Source organism: Dermacentor variabilis, chromosome 9, assembly GCF_050947875.1.
Source record: "Dermacentor variabilis isolate Ectoservices chromosome 9, ASM5094787v1, whole genome shotgun sequence".
NCBI classification, from domain to species: domain Eukaryota; kingdom Metazoa; phylum Arthropoda; class Arachnida; order Ixodida; family Ixodidae; genus Dermacentor; species Dermacentor variabilis.
Window position 1 is genome coordinate 154,653,774 of NC_134576.1, and position 24,993 is coordinate 154,678,766.

Genomic DNA, 24,993 nt, shown 5'->3' on the forward strand with positions numbered 1-24,993 from the left:
AACCCTATGATGGCTCTAAACGCCATGTTGCCACACGTCACCAATGAAGAGAATCTCGACGTTGCCGCCTGTCTCCAGCGCATGGAAAAAGCGTGACGGCTTGCCCGCCTGCACATCAAGACATCATCAATCAGCAGAAGACCGACAGCTGGCACTGCAATCTCTGACGACGATACGTGGAGTACAAGCCCAGCTACCGTGTTTGGGTTTGGACCCCAATACACCGTGAGGTCTTAGTGAGAAACTTGAAGACAAACAGCGCTAAAGAGATGAAGATGAAAAAAAGAACTTATGCGACGCTACTTCGGACCCTACAAGATCATCTGACAAATTGGTGCACTGGACTATGAGGTCGTGCCAGATGGCATCACAGCAGCACTGCTCATGACCTGAAATAGTCCATGTTGTGCGGCTTGAGCTGTTGTACCCCAGTGCTGACTATCTTTGGGACTCTGTTTCTTTGTTACGTCTTTTTTTTTTTCTAAGCATGCTTTTGTTTTTTCGCTCTCCTGTTATGTTTGTAGCATCGGGACGGTGCTTCCTTTAAGAGGGGGGCATTCACATGTCTACTTGTTTATCTTTCTCGGGTGACCGCTTTTTCATCAGCTAACAAAGGTAAAACGTTATCGCTCAGCACAGGACGCGCCTGCATCAATCGGATGTTTCTTGAATGTTTGTTATTGATGGTTCTATTCGTTGTCTGTTGTCACCGAACTTTGTGTAATCTGATTGTATGTGCAACGCGAATTGAGTAGCACTTTCTAGAAGACACGGCCAACCCAGTGATTATTCTGGAACCTTCGATGACTTATCTATAAAAGCCGATAGCGGTTGCCCCGCAGATCAGATTTCGACAATCGCCGACTGTGTTTTCTGCTATCGTGCTGTGAGTGTAACTTGCTTTTGTGGGCACAGGTTCACCCAATAAAACGTTACTTTTATCATTCGCAGTTTTGTCACTGCTTTATTCATCGACACTACTGCATGACAATATACACAACAGTGTTGTGCTCAGGCTCAGCAGGACCCAGTTCAAGGCTACGTCACATTGGTCCATCGGATTAGCTTTGCTGGCCAACCACCTTCACAGTGTAGATTGGAACTCATTTTTCTAGAGATTTCAAAGCTGGAGCTAGTATTACATCCATAAAAGAAGCAATTATGTTGTCATCGTAATTGTGGAAACATAGTATTTTCTACTTCAACTAGATCAACATTTTTTACACTACTATTTACTATTTTTGTGCCCATTCTTATAGGTGTCACAGCATGATATTTTCACAATCACAGTTTTGCCTCGTGAACAAAATTGAAACTATTATTCAAGCCCTCTGTCTAGGCTTCCTACCGAAAAGCGCTGTATGTCTGAAAAACAACTTCAACATGACGAAATCGGCAATCAAAATCATCAACCTCTGGTGACCGATTTAACAGGCATGTTGACAAGATATTGCAGTTCTTGCTATTAATTTGACTAATAACATCTGTAAGCAAACCCATGCATGCCAACTACACCAGTTGCCCCATTCATCCTTCACTTGCTGAACCGTGGACTCTCGATCCAGTAGTCTCACATCTCTAGCAAACCATTTTGGCCGATGTGGTGTGCTGTCTTCAGTATCACGTTAAAGTTGCCTTTTGCAGAGAGCAGGTGGTGCTGTTTTTTGCTCTCCCAAATGTGTGAGGTACCTTTTGTGGGCCATTCTCGGGATGAGCAAGTGTACGCTTATTCTTTCAATTCACTGTGTGTGACTGGTTGATTGCCGCATGTTCGCGGCCACTGTTTGGCTGTCTTATTGACGCTAATGTGATACTCTGGTTATGTCGTTTATACTTTTGAATTGGAATTTATCTAAAGTTTCCTGCTTACACTACTATTTACTATTTTTGTGCCCATTCTTATAGGTGTCACAGCATGATATTTTCACAATCACAGTTTTGCCTCGTGAACAAAATTGAAACTATTATTCAAGCCCTCTGTCTAGGCTTCCTACCGAAAAGCGCTGTATGTCTGAAAAACAACTTCAACATGACGAAATCGGCAATCGAAATCATCAACCTCTGGTGACCGATTTAACAGGCATGTTGACAAGATATTGCAGTTCTTGCTATTAATTTGACTAATAACATCTGTAAGCAAACCCATGCATGCCAACTACACCAGTTGCCCCATTCATCCTTCACTTGCTGAACCGTGGACTCTCGATCCAGTAGTCTCACATCTCTAGCAAACCATTTTGGCCGATGTGGTGTGCTGTCTTCAGTATCACGTTAAAGTTGCCTTTTGCAGAGAGCAGGTGGTGCTGTTTTTTGCTCTCCCAAATGTGTGAGGTACCTTTTGTGGGCCATTCTCGGGATGAGCAAGTGTACGCTTATTCTTTCAATTCACTGTGTGTGACTGGTTGATTGCCGCATGTTCGCGGCCACTGTTTGGCTGTCTTATTGACGCTAATGTGATACTCTGGTTATGTCGTTTATACTTTTGAATTGGAATTTATCTAAAGTTTCCTGCTTACACTACTATTTACTATTTTTGTGCCCATTCTTATAGGTGTCACAGCATGATATTTTTACAATCACAGTTTTGCCTCGTGAACAAAATTGAAACTATTATTCAAGCCCTCTGTCTAGGCTTCCTACCGAAAAGCGCTGTATGTCTGAAAAACAACTTCAACATGACGAAATCGGCAATCAAAATCATCAACCTCTGGTGACCGATTTAACAGGCATGTTGCCAAGATATTGCAGTTCTTGCTATTAATTTGACTAATAACATCTGTAAGCAAACCCATGCATGCCAACTACACCAGTTGCCCCATTCATCCTTCACTTGCTGAACCGTCGACTCTCGATCCAGTAGTCTCACATCTCTAGCGAACCATTTGGTCGATGTGGTGTGCTGTCTTCAGTATCACGTTAAAGTTGCCTTTTGCAGAGAGCAGGTGGTGCTGTTTTTTGCTCTCCCAAATGTGTGAGGTACCTTTTGTGGGCAATTCTCGGGATGAGCAAGTGTACGCTTATTCTTTCAATTCACTGTGTGTGACTGGTTGATTGCCGCATGTTCGCGGCCACTGTTTGGCTGTCTTATTGACGCTAATGTGATACTCTGGTTATGTCGTTTATACTTTTGAATTGGAATTTATCTAAAGTTTCCTGCTTTTTGCTCTCCCAAATGTGTGAGGTACCTTTATGTGGGCAACTCTCGGGATGAGCAAGTGTACGCTTATTCTTTCAATTCACTGTGTGACTGGTTGATTGCCGCATGTCTGCGGCCACTGTTTGGCTGTCTTATTGACGGTAATGTGATACTCTGGTTATGTCATTTATACTTTTGAATTGGAATTTATCTAAAGTGTTCTCTATTTTCTAGCAAATCGGGTATTTTGGACTCCTGATTATTCAGACTTTTTGGTGGTGCCCATTAAGTACAAAGTATTGGTTGGCAACTGTGTTGAAGTTACGCTGCATTCTGGTTTCCTGCATTACAGAAGTGTTTGACAAGTTCCTGCTGGCCTACATTGAAAAATACAAATACCAATCTGTGGATACGTGGCAGTGGAAGGCTTACCTGTATGACTACTTCAAGGACAAGGTGCTTTGTCTCTCTGCCTGTGTTCTCCGATATAGTGAAGAAATGTTCTAGAAATTGAAAAGTTATAATGCTCATTAACTCTTGAATGGCAGTCTCGTGCATCATTTTATTTACTTTGCAGGCAGACATTCTCAACAGAGTAGAGTGGGAGGCCTGGTTGCACTCTCCAGGGATGCCACCTGTGATACCAAGGTGAGGATTGGCCTACTTTGACACCCATTGCAGGGTTGCTAGAATGAAGCCAAGGATAACTGCAAATTGTCTGTCCTTTTAGTTGAAATAAGTCTACAGTGTGGGATATCACACGTGCTCTTGGGACAACACAGTAGTGCAAACAATCACAAGGGCATTTGTTGCACCTTTCATACACTAATGCCTGCTAGCCGAATTACTATCCAACATGCTGATGGGTGCGCAGCAAATTGAGGAAGTCCAACTCAGTGTGACTGGATAGCGAGCAAATAGGTTCACCCCATGCTGGACACCTAATGCATAATCATTCATGTGTACGGTCGCGCAAACGGTGGCACGTTCAAATGATCACGTTCGTCCATTCCGGTATCCCGCTCCTAAGCCTTTTCCGGGACAATCCCGCAAAGTGGAGGTTGGTACACATGCGAAACGACCACACTGCTTGCCGACCCCAAGCCCAAGAGGAAGAGCCTATTCTATTTCGCGCCCAAGTGACCTTGCTGTTAGGTGGCTTTAGCAGCACAACACTTGCGCCATTTCTCATGCTAATCTGCAACCACACTGCCCGCTGCCGGGGCTCAGCTATGCAGAGAAGCTGGATTACAGCAGACACGAGACCTATCCAGAAACAACATCAGGTGACTTGTGAGAGTCGAGCGTCTCCACAACAGCCATCCCATGTGTTGGTCCGCGTTAACTTTATCAACACACAAAGACAGGAGTGTCACTTCTCCTGATGGCCATCAAATTACTGTATTTGCCCGAGCCTAATATGCGCCTTATTCTTTTTCTTCTTCTTGAGAAACTGTATTGGAAAATTGCCTGCGCCTTACAATCGAATGTGAAACCAAACCGCATTTGTGGCGTTAGCAACAACATGCTGTAAGACACAGCGTCATCGCTATCAGGCATTAGTGACAGAGCATGCTTTTGTGAAGGTTGATTTTGTGCTCTGCTAGGATCTAGAGCGGTATTCTTCACCAGTAGCTTTCAGAGATACTATCACTTTCGCGAGATTTCATGCAACTTTGCACTAAATATGACGGCGTAATTGGCCGCCAGCATTTCTGGTGTTGTGCCAAGCTTGCTATCTGCACATAGTGCCTGCACACTGTCAGCTGCACAGTGCGACAAGTCCGATGCAGTCTCTTGTGAAAGTAATAGCAGTATCTAAAGTGATCACTCGGGAATGCCGCCCCCATGTGCTTGATATCTGTGGCCAATGAAGCACAAACGACGATGACGTGCCGCTTTCATTTGGTGGCATGTTACATTCAGGTACACTTTCATTAAGCCCGTGATAATTGGGTACACCTTAGAATCAAATGTAAGTACAGTACATAGTGTCCTGCTGATTCAAGCTCTTTGGAGAGAGAGGAAGAGTAAATCTTTTTATTGGGGCCCTCAGTCCAGGGTTAACAGGGAACGATTACTTTTTGAAATGCACTGTTTAACACCACTTCATGATGTGAGCTTTACGCTTCATACAGCTGCTTCGTACTATGGGACTTTACGTGAGTTTATTTACATGTATGTATGTTTAGCCTTATGTATATGATTTGCGAGTCGGTCTGTTCCTCGCCTGCATAATTCTGTATAGTTCTGTATTTTGCTGTCTTACTGAGTCCTTCTACAGGGACCCCCTCCCCCCGTATTTCCTTAGGCAGTGCTTGAGATGTTTACTAATAAAAGGTTTGTTTTAAGCAAAACATAATTTAAAAGCACTCTTTTTCTCAAAATTTTGGCAGCAGACATGAAACAGCTTTCTGTCAGAAGACCCATGGGCTACTTCAGCTTTGTGTAGCCTTAGATATGCAAACCACAAATTTTCAAGACTGAGCAACTTTGAAAACTACACTTGAGTTGGTTCCGACAACCGCAAGCTGCGAAGCATTTCTTTATAATATGAAGCACATCTTGTAAATACACTACACTTGGGTGCATGCTTGCATGTGCCATGGCAGTAGACACAGGGAGTGCTGTCCCCACTGTGACATCAAGAGGACACCACGTCTTACCACCTGTTACTAACACCAATATCTCGGCAGTCCAAACTGCCGCACCTACCAGTGTGGTCCTAAGTCCACACTGTCGGGTGTGAGTAAAAATGAAACATCATGCAGTTATTGCCTTATCTGCTGTGCAAACATGCAGAAATTATGCCGTATTTACTCGAATCTAGGCCGACCCCGATTCTAAGCCAACCCCCTAAAGTCCGAAGCCAACAAAAAAAAAATATATATTACTTCGAACGTAGGCCAAACAAAAAAAGCGAGGACAGCATTCACAAAATGCAAACAGCATTTATTGAATCTGAACGTGCAGAGCTCATTCAAAGTCGTCGTCGCTGCTAGACTCATCGCTGTGTTCCTTGTCACTGTCACCTTCAAACAGTGCACCATCTTCGGTACCGTCAAGCGCATTAGATATGCTGCACTCTTTAAAGGCAGGCATGATCAAAGCACCTGGGATGTCATCCCCACGCTGCAGCTACCCAGCCCGCCGATGCACATTTGATGCGGCCCGTTGCTGTTAGCATGTCGTCTTCGTCAGTCAACCAGTCCGTGTAATATTGCCGCAGACGATCGTTGAAAGGTTTGTTGATGCAGACATCAAGTGGCTGCAACTGGCCCGTCATGCCGCCCGGTATGACAGCGAGGTCCGTGTTCGCTTGGGCGAGTGCAGCCCTCACGTTGTCCGTCAAGTGCCCATGGTAAGAGTTGACAACAAGGAGCGAGTCCTTTGTCAAAAGGGCTCCTGGACGCCATCGCCACATAATCTTAACCCACTCTTCCACCATCGCACCCGTCATCCACCCGTTCTCATTTGCCCGCGCAATGACATTTCTTGGGAATGTTTCTCGATAAGGCAATGTCTTCCTTTTAAATATCATATAAGGAGGGAGTTTATGTCCATCAGCTGTGCAGCACAGCATCACAGTTGCGTGCTGCTTCTCATAGCCCACAGAGCGCACCTTCACCTCCTTGGCACTTTTTTCATTCACAGTGTATGCCACTGACATATCAAAATACACAGTTGTCTGGTCAGTGTTGCCGATTTTCCCAAGGTTTAGCCTGCTGCTTCTCTCTTTCGCAGCACGTAGCCCTGAAAAGCTATCATCTTCAAAATCGCTTGGCAGCTTCTGGGTGATTGAAGTGCGACGTCGGAGGCTGAAGCCGAAGCGCTTCATGAATTTCTGAAGCCAGCCCCGGCTGGCTTTGAAATCCTTTGGCATCAGGCCTCGCTCCCTCAAAAGTTCCCTAGCTTTCGCTTGGAGCATTTCTGTTGTCACTGGAAGGGCAGCAGTTCTCTGCGTCTGAACAAAGTCAGCCAAAACTGTCTCCACGTTGTGGTGACAGCCTTTCTTTGGTCTGCTAAATGCCATCCTCATTGCTGCGCACACAAAAAGCTGCTGTCGTTGTCCCCTCCAACGACGGACGTTTTTCTCGTCGACGCCGAAGTGCCGCCCGGCTTGAAGGTCCAACGATGCCTCTGCGGCTATCACAACTTTTCGCTTGAAAGCGGCACTGTAGTGGCATCTCCTACTTGGTGCCATCGCGACAACACCACACCGCGCACCAATACAGCCGACACGACACAGGTCAAAATGGCGACCTCGCTTGTGTACAGTTGGCTACTGGCACGGCTAGTAGCAGCTGCGATACTGACTTTTCTAAATGGCTCTAGCTATCTACCATATTTAGCATTTTCAATGAAAAACTGGCGCATTTTTTAAAATCCTTGAATCTAAGCCGACCCGAGAGTTTGGAATATGATTATTTGAAAAAAACTATTGGCCTAGATTCAAATAAATACGGTAGTACAGCCAAACTCATTTTAATGATCCTAGACGTAATAATCAATCAGTTATAACCACCGCATTTCACAGCATTTACCATTTCCCTACCCAGCCTGTAGAACTTGCGCCGTCCACATCGGGACGTGGTTGAGACGTGGCGATGTCACAAAAACATAAAAGGCATGAGCTGTCATTCCCAAAATTCCAAGGAATAACTTTGTAAAGAATGTAAGCCAAGATATGTGCCACGTGGAGGGCCTGTGCAGTTGTGGTTCAGAATGATTATTCACCAAGCGACACCCATGGCGGTGACACCGGATTTTCTGCGACACGGGCCCTTTAACGCTATCATGTTAGTACATGACAGGTGTGTGACACAAAGAAAAGACCCGATTGTCAACATTTACACCATGTCGCATGTGCACAATGCCTTCTGGGCACTGTAACTAGACGTGACCCCCCACAAATGCAGCAGTGCAGGAGCTGCCGCGCTTGTCTCCGTGCTCACCTGCAACAGCAATGACAGTAGAGGGAGGAGGTGGAGAAAATGTTAGCAAGGGAATGGAGATAGAGAGAGGAGGCAGTTTTGTGAGCTACAATGCTACAACCCAGAATGGCACTGAAGTGTGCACTTAATGCTGAGGAGACAAAGGATTGCATAAAGCGTCAAGCAAGGTAACATTTCACATCATGTCACGACTGTTGTACGCCATCAATATGTCACCGACAAATAACGCCAATAAATGCAAACCACAGTTTTTCTTTTTCTTTTCTTTTACTTTCCCTAGCTTGCACGGCGCCATAAGACAGGCCACAATGCTCTCTGACTCTGGCACGGCGGCAAAAGATGTTGATATGGCTTCACCCTTCCAAGCACCCTCTGCATTTGCGCTTGGAGGCTATTCCAGTCTCTGAGTCTCATTGTTCTGCCAGGCCGACATACCGCCGTGATTTTACAACGAAAAGTGGAAACACTAGGTGTTAACCAATACAAACGCAGTAAGCTGGTACGGTTTAGATGTATAAAAAATGCATTATGTTCAAATGCCGCTGAGTCGAAGATTTGACTTTACAAGTTTAAAAAGAAACTACTCTTTAGGCGGGTACAGTTTAACAAGGTTTCACTGGACAACAGAAGGGCGCATGCGAAGTTCTGAAGCATGGAAGCGAGATTGAACTTAGTGGATGGAGCAGTGCGCTTCATCCCTTTCTTTAGCTGCAGTCCGACTGCGCCGAAGATTCGACCACTGCAATGAACTATTGCCGCACTAAGATTTCAGAAGCCACATGGAAAATTGCTCGCTTTCAACCATGCTATCAAGTCACATCTCCAGCATGCTTCCTGGATGCCCAATGGAAAGCCGCATCACCACTGCCATCACCCGCCGATATAGAAGTGCTGCAACCACCTTCGCCGCTCTGTGGGCTCGGTGGCTGTGCTCCCGCATAAGTCACTAATCCTCTTGTATTCATCATGCAGGTGTTTGCCGTCGCTGCCAACGCGCTCTTCACTGCTCATCTCGCCCTTTCCCCCGCCACTGTCTCGACTACAGCACCCAGCTGCTGTGATAACGGCATCTTATTCCTGCTTCTGCCCAACATCAACGCCTCACCCTGTCCGACAACGCCACTACCCGGTTTTCTATTCCTGGATGCCCAATGGAAAGCCGCATCACCACTGCCATCACCCGCCGATATAAAAGTGCTGCAACCACCTTCGCCGCTCTGTGGGCTTGGTGGCTGTGCTCCCGCACAAGTCACTAATCCTCTTGTATTCATCATGCAGGTTGGTAACAAGTATTCCCTGTTTGCAAAAAAAACTAGCAACTATTTCTTAGTGCAGCTGCCGAGCCCACAGTGCTGCGTTTTTCTTGTAGCTGATTGTGGCAATGTTTTGCGTGCCTTGCTGCTCTTGGCAGGTGACATCGAATCTAACCCCGGCCCTAGCACTATCAACCATGTCCTCGCTGAACTAAAAAAAATGTATCCGCCGGTCAAACCAAGCTCATTTTCGAAATACAAGACCTCAAAACTAAGATCAATTCCACTGAAGTTGCGATAGCCGGCTTGACTAAGCGAAAGACCAATCTGGAGGCCCATTTCCAAGCTTTTTCAGATCTTCAAACCGATTTCGAAGCAATGAAATCTGAGAGTGCTGGGTTTGCTCGACATTTAGGCATTCTAGATGCGCGAATTGAGGATGCAGAAAATCGCTCGCGCCGCAATAATCTTATATTCTATGGCATTCCCGATACTAACCCATCCGAAAATTTTGCAGGCTCTGAGGAAACAGTCATCAACCATTGCTGTCAGAACTTGAGTATAACAATTAACCCCGAGAACATTGAACGCACCCATCGCCTTGGGCGTTACAAACCTAACCACACTCGTCCAATCATCGTCAAGTTTACCTAATCTAAGATTAAAGACACCATATATCGAATGGTCATAAGTTTAAGGAAACTAACTTCAGCGTCGGCAAGGACTTTCCCTCAAAATACGAAATGCGGGAAAGCATCTAGTCGCGTTCGCTAAAGAAAAAGAGAACAAAGTTTGCTCTGAATTTTAAGACACTGCTTATTGGTCTCAAGCGCTACATGTTCGACGAAACCACGCAAACAGTCAAGGAAATAGCAACTCGGCCCTCACAATCAGATTAGCAATCACCTCGTCGTGAACCCTCTGGGAACCGCGCCAAGAACGCTTCTTTATCTAACCTCTCGCTCTCCGTTATATACACTAACATTCGTAGTTTTATTCCTAAGCGTGAAATTATTTCTAGCCTTGTTTCGTCATCAAGCAGCAACCTGCTTATACTAACTGAGACTTGGCTGAACGGTGACATGACAGACAATGAAATACTGACTGATCTACCAAACTTTCAAGTTTTTCGGAAAGACCGTAAAGATTCACGAGGAGGGGGCGTACTCATTGCCGTCAGCCAAGATTTATCATGTTCCCTAATACAAGATTCATCTGACCTCGAAATGTTGTGGCTAATCTTTCACGCAGCACCTAACACAGTTTTACTAGGCATTTGTTACAGGCCGCCACATAGTAGCCACGATTTTTCCCGTCAGCTTAATAACATACTAAGTCAACTGTCCGCAAAGCATCCGAATTCTCACATCTTCCTCTTCGGCGATTTTAATTTTCTGAATATTGACTGACATAGCCAGCCTGCACCTATAGCTAACAATGGAGAAACACGGGAATTCCTAGATTTTTGCAATAACCTCAACCTTACTCAGGTAATACTTGAACCTACCCGCGTAACACAGAACTGTGCAAATATTTTAGATCTCTTATTAACCAATCACCCAGACAGCGTTCAGCCCATTACATACCTACCTGAAATAAGCGACCACAAAGTAATTCACGCTAACCTTCTCCTTACGCCAAACCGGTGCCGCAAATACCATAAAACCATCCGTCTTTATAACAAAGGAAATTATAACGCCATAAATAATGAACTTAACGCGTTTTTTTCAAGTCTTCTCGTCACATTTTTATTCCCGCAGTGTTCAAGAAAATTGGTTACTTTTCAAAGACAAACTCGAAAGTCTAACTAATAGATTCATCCCCCAAATTAGTTTTCACTCTAATTCACAAAAGCCATGGTTTACTAAAACACTGAAACGTTTGGAGAACAAAAAGAAGCGTCTTTACCGTTCAGCCAGGTCTCAGGGGACGCATAGCGCATGGGTGAAATATCACGAAGCTGAACGATCATATCTCGCCGCTATTTCTGATGCCAAGCATACCTTTTTTCACTCAGACTTGCCGAATATGCTAACTAATAATTCCAGAAAGTTCTGGCAAGTTATCAATCCGCATCACACACCAGAAATAACCCTCACAGATGAGTCAGGCACAGTCTTCACTGATGCTGAGTGCGCTACTATGTTTAACTCTGCCTTCTCATCCATATTTACGAAAGAAACTGAAATACCGCCATCATATTCAGCACCACCCTCAGTGATAAATTATGCTATGCCACCAGTTGTCTTCACATCATCTGGCATTTCGTCCCTAATTGAAACCATGAAAATTTCATCTTCATCCGGTATCGACAATATTAACCCAAAGCTTTTGAAGAATAACAAGGATATTTGTGGGCAATTTTTATGCTTACTTTTTTCACAGTCACTGCTAACAGGTCAACTACCACGCTAGTGGAAAAGCGGTAAGGTCGTTCCAGTCTTCAGATCGGGTAAAAAAAATTCACCCCTTAACTACTGTCCCATCTCCCTTACCAGCGTACCCTGCAAACTCATGGAACACATCATCTACTCCAATGTCATGAGCTTTCTTGATTGTCACAACCTTTTTCATTCTGCGCAACACGGTTTTCGAAAAGGCTTCTCATGCGAAACACAGCTGGCCATTTTTATTCATGATTTGCAGGCTAATCTTGACTCTTAACGTACAGACCGATGCTATTTTTCTAGACTATGCAAAAGCATTTGACAAGGTTCCTCACAAACGCCTACTACTAAAACTTTCATATTTGAACCTTCCCTCTAATATCTTTAAATGGATAGAAGAATTCTTTTCTAACCGCTCACAGTATGTCACCGTTAACAACCACAACTCCAGTCCTATCCCAGTAACGTCAGGTGTCCCGCAAGGGTCTGTCCTCGGTCCGCTTCAGTTTCTAATTTATATTAACGATTTACCAACGCATGTCTCTAGTAATATTCACATGTTCGCCGATGATTGTGTAATTTATCGCAAGGTTAATAACGCTTCTGACCAAACATCTCTTCAAGATGACCTTAACCGCATTCAGAAATGGTGTGCCAATTGGTTAATGGAACTTAACCCTCAAAAATGCAATATCTCGTCCTTCACGCGTCGCCGTAACCCACTTCATTTCCAATACGTCAGCTAACGTCCCTGTACAACCGGTTCTATCATACAAGTACTTAGGCATTACCTTGTGTGGCGACTTGTCCTGGAGTACACACATTATGAACATAATTTCATTCGCTAATAAAACACTTGGATTTTTAAGACGTCATCTCCGCCAAGCCCCTAAACATGTGAAATTATTAGCGTACAAATCCCTTGTCAGACCAAAATTAAAATATGCCTCACCCATTTGGAACCCGCACCAAGCTTACCTTATAAATGCACTCGAATCAGTCCAAAACAGAGCAGCCAGATTCATCCATTCATCATATTCTTACGACATCAGTGTGTCAGCTTTGAAAGCTGAATCCGACTTATTTCCCTTATCACTTCGTCACCGCATTGCCAGCCTTTGCTTGTTTCATAAATTTTTACATAGTTCACTAGGTCGCGCACCCTACATCGTCCCTCCAGCCCGCATATCTCATCGCACTCGTCATCCGCTTCAAGTTTCCCGACCTCATGCCCGAACTACCACTTTTGCCGCATCATTTTTCTCCCGTGCTGCAGCAGACTGGAACGACCTACCCAACGACATTGCAGCCATCACGTGCTCATCCAACTTTGCCAATAATGTTACCAGTCATGTTTCGTTGTATTAACACTCGCTCACCAAAATATATGTACCCACCCTTTATGTAATACCCCTCGTGGGTCTTTAAGGTAATAAAATGAAAATGAAAATGCTTCAGGGTGAAACCTTACTGTGTATAGTGACTGTAGCCTCTAATCTCAGAGGCCACGACAGCAGCACACTTGTGCAGTGTTCTCCGTGTGCCACGTTGGTGGCTCCACATGCAATCTCGGAAAATGCGGTGATGGAATTCTCATTTTAGCACAGTTTTTCGTGTGGCACCGCATGCACTACATTATGTACACTGTTTGGATGATTTGGACCAATTTGAACCAACAGCTGCCCAAGCATTGCTGCTGACATTCAAGCGGCCCGAGTCGGCTTGAACGTGACGCGACGCACCACCGCCACGCAAAATTAGAGAGTCAGCGGTTATAGTTCATCGACACTTCATTTTTGTTGTTGCTGATAACGGTTCGCAAAGGTGTTCTGCTTTTCAAACGTGACACTTTTTCAGTCAAAGTGACATAAAAAAATTAACTTCGCAGCTCCTGATGTGCATCTGGCCGATGCTGCAGCCATAATGGCAAGACTTAGCAAAATGCCAGCATGCTGCAGTAGTTTCCACTCCCTGCGAATAGAAAGCTTTACTATCGTATGCAGAATCCAATTGTATCCCACTGATAATAGAATAGACCACAAGCTCTTGAACAAAAAATAGTAGCAAATGCACTTATACCTTCAAAATGGGAGGTGATCGGGACCAGGGGGTGCCGTTCCAAAGGGGCTAAGATGCTGCATTTCATTCTTTCGGTGATGTCTTTAATGGAAACTTGTTGTTAGATGCGGAAAAGTGCCGGAAACAAAAGTCAAGGTTGTGGTCTCTATATCGCTGTGCTTCACCGGGAGTCGCCAAAACCACTGTGTGGATCCGAGGATCCAAGCCCTCAACGAGACCATCGGCTCAGTCGCAGTGCTCGATGTGGACTCTCATTCAGTCTCCACTAGGAGCTAGGCAGACTGCCGCAGGGAGAAAGCCCAGAGTGCAAGCAAGGGATTTATTATACGACTACCGTGGCATTGTCTAGCTGCTGCATCCTGTCCTTACCGTGCGCATGAGCCGGAGCTCCTGCAATTCGAGGGTGGCACAACAGTATAAAAGAATGCTGTAACATGGCACTTGTGGGGTTCTCCTCCGTGCTCTTGGGACAAAGGAACGACAACACAGTAGTGCAAACAATCACAAGGGCATTTATTGCACCTTTCATAGATCAATGCCTGCTAGCCTAGTTGCTATCCACAAAACATGCCGATGGGCGCGCGACAAATCTAGAAGTCCGACTCACCGCGACCGGATAGCGAGCGAATATGTTTGCCCCATGCTGGATCCCAACGCCTAGTCGTTTGCGCGTACTGTCACGCGAACCGTGGCGCGTTCGAAGGCAGCCACGCGAGGCGGTCTCGCAGAAGCATGGGTCGGCGCGCGGGACGTCCACGCTGTTCCCCGACCCGCCGGGAAAGAGACAGCCTGTTCTCCCCTGCGCCCCCAAGTAACCCTGCCGTGAGGCGGCATTAGCAGCGCAACACTCGCGCCATCTCTCGCACTGCGCCCCAACCACATCGACCGCCGCGGGCATCACGCAGGCATCGCGCAGGCATCACGCAGGCCACGCGGCGAAGCCGGATTACAGGAGACGCGCCATGCGGGAAAAACATATCAGGGGACGCGCGAGAGTCGCGCATCCCCACACACTATACAGGACACGGATGGCTCCCAACGACCGTGCTACCAGAGCACGTTCCTTCAGCTCGATATAGCCAAAGCTAGGCAAACCGGCGCAGTATAACCACTGACATGAAGTGAGCCACATCTCTGACGTAGCCTCCAGAACCAGAGCAGTGAATAAATGTGCGCCCACGTCTGGTCGAGAACCCTCAGCGTGGCTGGCAAGCAAATTGGCTGACTGGGTGAATCAGAGTTCAGATAGTTTCCTACAATAATTACTAAAGGAAACTTTGGCGTTGCAATCATTCAGCCATCATGGGAATGATAGGAAGTGCATGGATTTGTCTGATCTTCGTGCTTCTTGCTTCAGACATTTTTGTGACTTCATTTATTGCGCTTTATCTGCCTTCATTATCCTAAATTTCAGAGCAATCAATACTTTTCTGCGTGCACAAGACTGCAAACACACACAATCACTACTAATTGCAGTGGTTCAGCCTGTCGAGGTGACCAAATCAAAACGCACCAAGTGTTTCAATGCGCTGACTTCTTCGCGAGAGATTAATGCGGACATTCTACGGTTCTTGTCGGTGCATGCATCTGTGGCGCAATTGTTTCGATATCGGGCCTCCATGCCAGAGGTCCCGTGTTGAAATCCTGCCATCGGACAATTTTAATAATGTTTACTGAATTATTTGTCACACAGTACTTTGTTGAAAATGATGAATTTTACAAAGTCGCGGAGCCATTTGAAGCCAGAAGGATGAAGTTTAGGGAAATCCATGTACTTCCAATAATTCCCATGCTGGCTGAACTGCCTCAATTGCAGCTCCCGTGGACACTAGTGCCAGAGTTCCCTCTAGTAGTTCTTGTATGAAGCTATGGGAGTTCAATACGCACTGTTCATGTCGCTGTCTGAGAGCTTCTCCTCACATCCCCGCCACTGCTGTTGGCTTAAGCCACCAGGAGAGAGGACATGAGTTACTGCCAAAACAGACCAACCGGGTGAGCCCCTGGTCTGCTTTGGTGCAGTTAGCAGCAAATGTTTCATGGTCCTGCTGCTGTACAGTGCCCTCATAGGAAAGAGAGAGCGAAAGTGGCGGCCTACGTGCACAAAGTTCAAAAGTGACTTTGCCGCAATACGGCCTCTATGCCCAAAATGTGCTGTGCTATCGCATCGCAATGAAATAAATGAACGCAATTCCTGTAAGGCACTGAAAATCTTAGTTTCAGTCTAAAGTGCTGTCAAATCATAACTGCCAGCGGCAGTTACAGTGTCATTAATTTTTTCGCATTTTGAAGGGCAAATCCACATATAGCGAACTACCAATACAGTGACACCCCGTCTTGTGGAACTATTGAAATTGTTATAAACAGGTTCGACTGTATTGCACAAAATAAACAAGTCATTGTTACATTATTAAGACCAGCTATCGACACTGTCCTAGAACGTCCTGCTTAAAACAACGAACAGCGCCTTATACTGCACTAGTGCTGTTGGACAAAAGTAAGGTGTCTAACATGCTCATGGGGACTTTTGGGGAAGTGCCTTGTGCATATGTCGAGCAGCCCTGCTTAGTTGCCAGGGAATTCTCTGGTGTTGCTAGCCTACTTTATGATAAGGGTGCATGTAAGCTTGAGTTCAGCTTGTCTCTGGCTTGAAAATTGAATGAACAAGCTACTGCAGGGACTCATCCATCCTGGTGTGCTTGTCTTGTGTATTTGTTTACACCTGTGTCCTTATTTATTTTAGCTAATTGTTAAACAAACATTGGAGCAGCATGAACCATGAGTTTTTCTTTCCCCACAGTTACAGTCGAGCACTAGTCATACCGTGCGAGCAACTGTGTGCCAAATGGGCCAATCCAGGGACCGACTCCAAAAGCTTCTCACCTGAAGATATTTCCTCTCTTCAGCCTGGCCAAAGGAGCTTGTTTCTGTCACTCCTGCTGAAGGAAGTAAGCAATACAACTATAAGAGCAACTGTTAACGATGCCTGCTACCTTAATGTTTTAGCAAATTGTGGTACCTTTTCTGGTGCAGGAAAGAGTGGGAGTAGAAAGACCATCTGTATGAAGAGTTAAGAAAAAAGGTGCTAGTTTGTTTTAATTATAGAGAGGGCACCACAAAACAACACAGACTAAGAGGGAACACGTAAGGGCTGTGCCTGTACAGTTGATGTGTTCCTTCTTTGTTGAGTTTTTTAACACTGCCCTCCCTATACTTTAAAAATGAACCAACTAACCCAAACCAAAGTTTTATTGCAGCACAGTGCTAATTTGCCTCAAGTTTACTTCTTTTGTATGCATTCTGAACAAAAATTTGTGAGAGCAAGTGAAATAAATATAGTGAAATGAAAGGTCATTTTATCTTTTGCATTCCATCCAGATGTGCGGACTTACAACAGCCATCACAATACCTCTGCTGCCAGAGTAGCAGTGGGAATACTGCTGCTAAACGGTGATGCAAATGTGGTTTCTTTAGTAGAAATTGCTACATCAGTATCTACAAATCTCAACATGAATTTTTACTATTCATAGTCCTACGTTTGTGCTCTATAAAACAGTTCTTTTTTATCCTCAAATTCATAAAAACTGTTACATTTGCCACGAAGTATTACAGCCGCTCTTACCAGTTCTTGCCTTTTGAGGCATCATTACTAGGGGTGTGTAAACCATAATTTCCGAAGCCAAATCGAAACTGAATCAGAGAGTGCCAGAAGTAAATCAAATGAAATACTTCTAGAATATTTCTCAAAAATTAAAGAGCCGTTCTCACAATTAATATAAAAGGATCTTCACATCCTAGTTCAATAGTTTGCAATAAGTGTATCTTGGGGATCTCTTGCGGTGTGGCCCTGGTAGGGGGTGGGGGGTAGAGGGTAGCTTATGTATGATGTCGCAAACAAGGAATGGAAGTAGTATTTGCAACATGAAATGGACACTGTTTATTAATTGCACAAACAATACATTGTGTACAATGCTGCAGCAAATAATATGAGTACGGTTAAACCCACTTATAATGTTACCTTTCTTGCAAATTCTGCATCTCTCCCAAAGCAGACTTAAACCACATCATGTGGGGGTGCCCCAAGCACCCCCTTTCCCCTTTCCTCAAGCAATTAATATCTAGTGAGGAGCAATGGGAGGCTGCCTTGCACAGCTCGAGGCCCGACCTTCAGGAGGCCATCCTGGAGTGGGCTGAAAGGATAGAGGAGGCCTACTTCAAGTAGTTCCTCTCCCACCCTCTATTCCGTTGCCGCCTTCTTTTTAATGAGAGATAAATAAAGTTTTTCATCCAACAATATATCTGATATAACAATGAGCAGCCGATGCACTGTCTCACCCATCACCTTGGCTTAGCCGCTATGGTGCTGCACTGCTAAGCACGAAGTTCCAGGATCAAATCCCGGCCACGGAGACCATATTTCGATGGGGGCTAAATGCAAAAATGCGTGTTTCCCGTGCATTGGGGCGCGTTAAAGATTCCAAAATAATAAAGAATAATCAAGGGGTCAAGAATAATTCGGAGTCCCAATGATATCACCAAACACTTTTACTGGGGATGACGTCTCTTTCTGCGCCCGCACCCCAAACTAAAGAGGCCGCAGGCGCTAACGCTATGCTTGTTACAGACACATACCTACCCAAACCCCGCCACCTTACACATCTACCCGGACCTCTACGCCGACGATGCGTGCCCCTCTTGCAGGGTTACGGCGACACTCGCACATGCTCTGAGAGTGCACAAACGCACTGCCCAACTCTACCTCCAGAAAGTGGGAGAAAGCCATACGAAGCCCGCTCCTACAAGACCAGCAATGGGCCGTCCAGCAGGCTCTTGCAGCGGCCGCTAGGTACTCCCTGTCGGTCCCTGCGTGGGAGATGCCCACTGCATGCTGACGTGCATCCTGTTGGACTTTTATTAAAGTTTCCAATCAAATCCCTCATTATAGCATGCCTCATAATCATATTGTGATTTTGGCATGTAATACTCCAGAATTCAATTCACTTCGATGCACTGCCAACTTTTGTATGTGTATTATGGCAAAATCACTTACTACAGTGCTCCCATGCTGCATTGTCGGTTATGACAATTTAATCTGGCTACTGGGTTGAGCTGAAAGGAACAGGATGCAAAATTCTTAAAAAACAAGAACATGTGCAGCCACAGTTGTTGTCAATCTCGCACCTTCATCACACCTGCCTTCGCACCACGCACTCCAGATAACAGGCCTTTGTCTCTTTCACATCGCCTTACACAGTGCTGGCCTCACACGCCCCTCACTCGTCTCTCTTCCACCCCTTAAATGTTGGTGCAGTTGGCTTGTGTGTCAGAGGGGTGAAAGGCAGCCAGGAGAGGGGCATGAGGGTGCGTGGCTCAATGGCAGTATGGCTAAGGTGAGGGGCACGCAAGTGAATGCCATGGTACGTGTTTATTTTTCTCTAATGTGAAGCATTCTTTGTCTCAATCTTTGCACTTCGTCTTAGATAGGTAGGTTCCTGTCTCACCTCGCTTTCATAAAAAGAAAATTGTGCATGAGCGATAGTGAGATTGTACCTCTTTCGTCAAGCACAGCAGCCCGGTGCTCTAACTACTAAGTCACAATCGCACGTACACCTCTCTCGTTCCAAAGGCAGCCAGCTCTTTGAAGCACTCAGCACATGTGCCACGTGCCACTTTGTGGTTTTCTTTCGTTGGTGCCGTGTTAGACTGCACTATCTCCGGGGGCGGCTCACTTTCCCCCATTCTTTTCTCGTGATATACGTATAAACTGTGTGACGTACTAAATTCATAATCGCCCATGTTAATCTCTTAACATTTCTTCGCTGGAGTACAGATGCCATTGTCGTTCTAACATACACTACATGACATAGTGGGTACATATGATTGTATGATGCGAAGCAGTGGCCAATGAGATCACAATCCGTGTTTCTCTTGCTTACACTCGTCCACTACCCATGTAGAACCCAACAATCGTCATGTCATGAGCTCCCGCTGAACTAGCGAGCAAATAATGCCAATATAGAAATAATGCCTTTGCTGCCATACAATTGTCTTCGATGTGGTCGTCATCGTGCTGCTGTTGTCACATACACGTACACTCCAGACCCCACGCACACAATTACTCAATTTACAACATCTATTCCCACAGTGCATGGCATCTGTACAGTTTTATTATTTTCCTGGATTTCATGTTCCTTTTCTTTTCAGCACACACACCCGATAGCCAGATTTATTGTTACAGCCAATAATGCGGCGCGGAAACATTGTAGTAAACGGTTTATTTTACCATAGAACACACACAAAAGTTGACCGTGGGGCAGCTTCTCATCGTTAAATCCAAGTACAGTTGGCTTTCGTTAATTTGGCCCTAACGGGGATGACGGAAAGAATCGAATTACACGGCAGTCAAATTAAACAAGATGAAGAAGCACACCGTCAATCCATTTAGCGGTATTTGCCTGATTTTCGCACGTCCCCAAATCACATGCACACCCACTTTATATGTGTCCAAAGTAGAAAACTAACGTAGAAGTGACATCAAAGCTCCTAAAAAATGTAGAAATCTAATGTGTGCCTGATTTTTTGCAAGAAAAATGGGCAAACATCTATTTTGCACAATGGTGCCCGATTTTCTAAATTCAGCTTCACCACATGGTTGTCGTCACCTTCGCTGCAATACATTTGTGGTATGCGGTAAAGCGTACGAATGCCGCAAAGGCAGTTCTGGCTTCTTATTCAATTGCACCGCGCAGGCAACTGTCGGCCCAATTTCCTCGAAAAAAAAAAGGGGGGGGGGGCACGTATTAGATTTGGATAAATACCGTAATCAAACATTGCGAGCAACAGTTATTACTTCAATATCTTCCCATGCCAGGCCAAAAATTGGCATTTTCGACGGCTTCCACTATTGGGGTCACCGTAGGAGTCAGCATACGTGCTAACTGGTCAAGTTTGAATTATCTGGCAAAGGCCAATTTTAGGATCCAAATGACAAAAGTTTGGGCCTATAGAAATGCATGGCTGCCAGCCAAGACCTTCATTCGAAATAGAATTAACCGGAAATTAAGCAAGTCTTGAAAATGCATGTTCACAAGAAGGTGCACAGCCACAACCACAAATATGTGTCGCAAGATGCGATGACACCACTTTTTTTAAGGAATTGGCATGTTTGCATAGCCTGATATTTACACACCGGCCAGTCTCTCTGATGTAGACGCTACCACACATACAAGGAATCCTGTACACCACTCCAGAGGAACAATCAGTGTACTTAATAACGTGCCTAACAGAGCAAGCATTATCACTTGCTTCTGTGCCATTTCTTGCATGTCTATCAATTGCAGTGCATAGGCCATTAGCTTCTTGCCACCGAATAAGACAACGTCAACGCCTCAGTGCCCAGCAGCTTTCTTTAAGTAGTGCGAAATTGAGTGCACATGAGGAATTAGAGCAACTCTTCTGCACTCACTCTTTAACGCATCAGGCTGATAGATTCATACACAGTTATAGCTTACTGAGGTAAGAAAAAATACAAATCACTATAGTTCAAATTAGAATTCAAAATACAATGCAATTCAAAAATACAATTCACTCGCCAGGTGGGAATAACATCCATACATATTGCAACATCTAATATGCGGCACGTAGAGGAAGATGAAAATCTCGCGCATTGCGGAAGAGAAGACGAGGTCCCTGCGTCATTGTTTTTCAGTTTGCCTGCAATTAAATTGTCCTGCCCTGTTTTATCAGTTCCTGCTGCTTGTGAATTGTGACACTGGTGGAGGTGCTGGGTAAATGTTTGGGACGCCTGTCAACAGCCCCACATCAAGCCCAGGACACTTTCCACATGTCAAAACACCCGTTCACTGCGCCAGCCATTACCTACTAGGCCTAAGCCCAGAATTTGGTCCCCTACCAAGAAGTCTGCGTGCTACCACGAGTGCCCAAGCCATCGCAGACCCAGGCCCTGCACAGGTGACTCTTTTGGCTCCTCGATCTCCCATGAGCTTTCACGGCAACGCCAATGAGGGAGGATGCAGAAGACTGGCTCGAGGAGTACGAGCACATAGCCAAGTATAATGAGTGGCATGCTGGACAGAAGCTATCCCTTGTGTATCTCTCTTGAAGACGGAGCCCGCACGTGGTTCGTAAATTGCGAGGGAATCTGGCCAAGCTGGGATGAGTTCCGATGCCAGTTCCTCCATACGTTTGGGAGCACCAAAAGGTGAGGCCATTCGCAGCGTCTCCTGGAATCACAGATTCAAAAGCCGAATGAAACTGTTGCCATGCTTGCTGAGGACGTGGCTCGTCTTTGTCATCGTGCAGACACCGATATGCTCGAGGCAAAAAGCTCGACCACCTCATGCGCAGCATAAAGAATCAACGGCCATAGAGCGCACGTTACACCTACACAGCCACCAGAATGATCATCTGACCAGCACTGGACCAGCAAGCGCCGCAGCAATGACGGTCACAGACGAGGGTTCCTTGCGCCGGCTGATATGCGAAATTGTTCAGGAAGAAATGAAAAAGCTCAGTGCCACACCAAGTGAATGCACAGCTGTGTCGGTGGTTGAGTTGTGCGCCAAGAAATAAAGCAAACGTTTGCATTTCCCAAGCCAAATTCCCAGATGTGGCAGCCCAGCTACACAGATGTTTTCCGTCGATCGCCACCTCCAATGCTGACACCGCAGTCACATTCCCAGGCGTGGCAGCACAGCTGCGCAGATGTTGTCCATCGGCCACCACCTCCGATGTCGGCGCCGCAGTATCACCAGCAGTCAGCATCGGCATCCTTGGTACGCGACCATCACCAACGCGACCAACGCTTTGCAGAACCAACATTTGGTGCACCGCTGACTACAGGCCCTTGTGCTTCCACTCTGGGGAAGCGGTCCACATCTGCCGTCATTGCCCTTATCACGTCAGAGGGTACCAAGCATTTCCATCCACTGCTTCTCGTCATGTTTTGACGGCAGCTGAGGGAACATCGACGCAAATTCGACGAGCTGGCAAGCCGATTCTCCTGGTTACCGGTCGCGCTCCCCTTCTCCGGGACATCGTTTTCCACCTGGAAGACGCAGTTGCACTGAAGTGGCCCGAAGGCGATCTCCCAGCCCACGCCAGCGAAACTAAAAGCCGCGACCTCAGGGGGGACGGTTGCCACACGTCGAAGTGCCGAAAATCCCCATTGCCCTCAAACGAGAAGCCGATACAGCCGCATGATTTGACGACAGACGAGATTTTTAGCACCGATAATACTGTATCGATAAACTGATGGCCATGACGTGACGGCGCTAGTAGACATTGGCGCGGACTTTTCGATCATAACTAAAAAACTGGCAGACAGACATCGCAAAGTGAAAATCGAATGGTCAGGGCCGCACAATAGAGGTGCTGGAGGCCAGCTACTGACACCGACTGGCAAGTGTACTGCAAAGGTCAACGTAGGGGATTCGTCAATCATCGCAAATTTTGTTATTCTCCCCGACTGCTGCGAAGATGTAATCTTAGGTATGGACTTCTTACGCGAGTGCGGCGCCATCGTTAACATACCAGAAGGTATACTAGCCTTTTCTGGGGACGAAAGTGCGCAACTACAATGCAAGTTTTTGCACATGATAGACGACGTCACTGTACCACTGTCACTTTGCCGTCTTGTTTCCATCAGGTGCGACACAGTATAATGGGGAAGGTATTGCTGAGCAGATAATTACGCTTTTGCTCACTCAAGGTGTTGCCACCCCCAGAAGTCTCGTCAAAGTAATGCGTGGGCAAACAGAACTACTGCTGACAAACTTCAGCAAGCAATGACGACACATTGCAAAAGGCACAGCAGTTGCTTACGTCAACGAGATCGCGGAATTCGGCGAATGCTTTGCATTACAACAAGGAGATCAAGATGCTTCGGCACCCTTACCTGTTCTTGACATGAGCGCAAGCTTATCACCAGCGGAAAAGCAGTGCCTTGTGGACCTACCTCACCAGTTTTGCGATTGCTTCTCGTCGACATCCAGAGTTGGTCAGAAGCCACTGACGAAACACCGGATTATCACGAAGGAGTCAGCGAGACCAATCCGACAAAACTCGTACCATGTAGCCCCAAAAGAATGCGAAGCGATTCGAGAGCAAGTGAAGAACATGCTCGACAACGACGTTATCCAACCATCAAAGAGCCCGTGGGCATTGCCGGTAGTGATGGTAGTGAGGTAATGATAGTCAAAAAGAAAGATGGCACTCTACGTTTCTGTGTCGACTACCATAAGCTGAACCGGGTGACAAAGAAAGACGTATATCCATTACCGCGTATCGACGATTCTCTCAACAGGCTGAGGCATGCCCACTACTTCTTGTGGACCTCCAAATTGGCTATTGGCAAATCGAGGTTGACAAGGGAGACAGAGAAAAGACTGCTTTTGTAATGCCTGATGGGCTTTACGAATTCAAGGTCCTGCCTTTCAGTTTATGCTCAGCTCCAGCAACTTTTCAGCAACTCATGGATATGGTTCTGTCAGGCCTGAAGTGGCAGACATGCCTAGTATACCTCGACGATGTCATAGATTTTTCGGAAATGTTCGAGGAACACCTGAGACGGCTGCTGGAGGTTTTACAAACGATACTTTCCGCTGGCTTAACACTGTAACCAGAAAAGTGTCACTTTGGTTTCGAGGAACTCCAGTTCTTAGGTCATGTTGTTAGTCATAGAGGTGTCCGTCCTGACCCCGATAAGGTCACAGCCGTCACAAAGTTTCTAATGCCAACGGACAAGAAGGCAGTGAGGCGTTTCCTAGGTATCTGCTCGTATTACCGAAGATTTATTGCCAATTTCTCACATATAGATTCAAGGTTAACGCACCTTACAAGAGAAGATGTTGCCTCGTATGGGGCGAAGAAGAACAACTAGCATTTAATGATTGACAGCACCTGCAAACACCTCCTGTACTAGCTCACTTTGACGAGGACGCCCCTACCATGCTTCATACGGACACTTGCTACGTAGGTCTAGGCGCTGTGCTCGTGCAGTGACAAGACTCGGCCGAGAGAGTCATTACATACGCAAGCAGGACGCTCTCACATGCTGAGTCTAATTACTCAACCACAGAAAAGGAATGCCTCGCGATGGTATGGGCAGTTATGAAGTTTCGCCCATATCTCTATGGCCGTCCCTTCAATGTTGTCAGCAATCATCA

The 24,993-nt window shown here is 45.9% G+C and overlaps 1 protein-coding gene across 3 annotated transcripts in view; it reads left to right on the plus strand.

Moving 5' to 3' along the window:
* LOC142557861 (leukotriene A-4 hydrolase) overlaps positions 1-24,993 on the plus strand; it is a 138,287-nt gene that overhangs the window by 95,506 nt on the left and 17,788 nt on the right. For all 3 annotated transcript variants that reach the window (XM_075670080.1, XM_075670078.1, XM_075670079.1), the window contains exons 12-14: positions 3,489-3,592; positions 3,714-3,784; positions 16,608-16,755. In XM_075670080.1, coding sequence (XP_075526195.1) covers positions 3,489-3,592; positions 3,714-3,784; positions 16,608-16,755 — 323 coding nt within the window. The remainder of the gene's footprint in view (positions 1-3,488; positions 3,593-3,713; positions 3,785-16,607; positions 16,756-24,993) is intronic.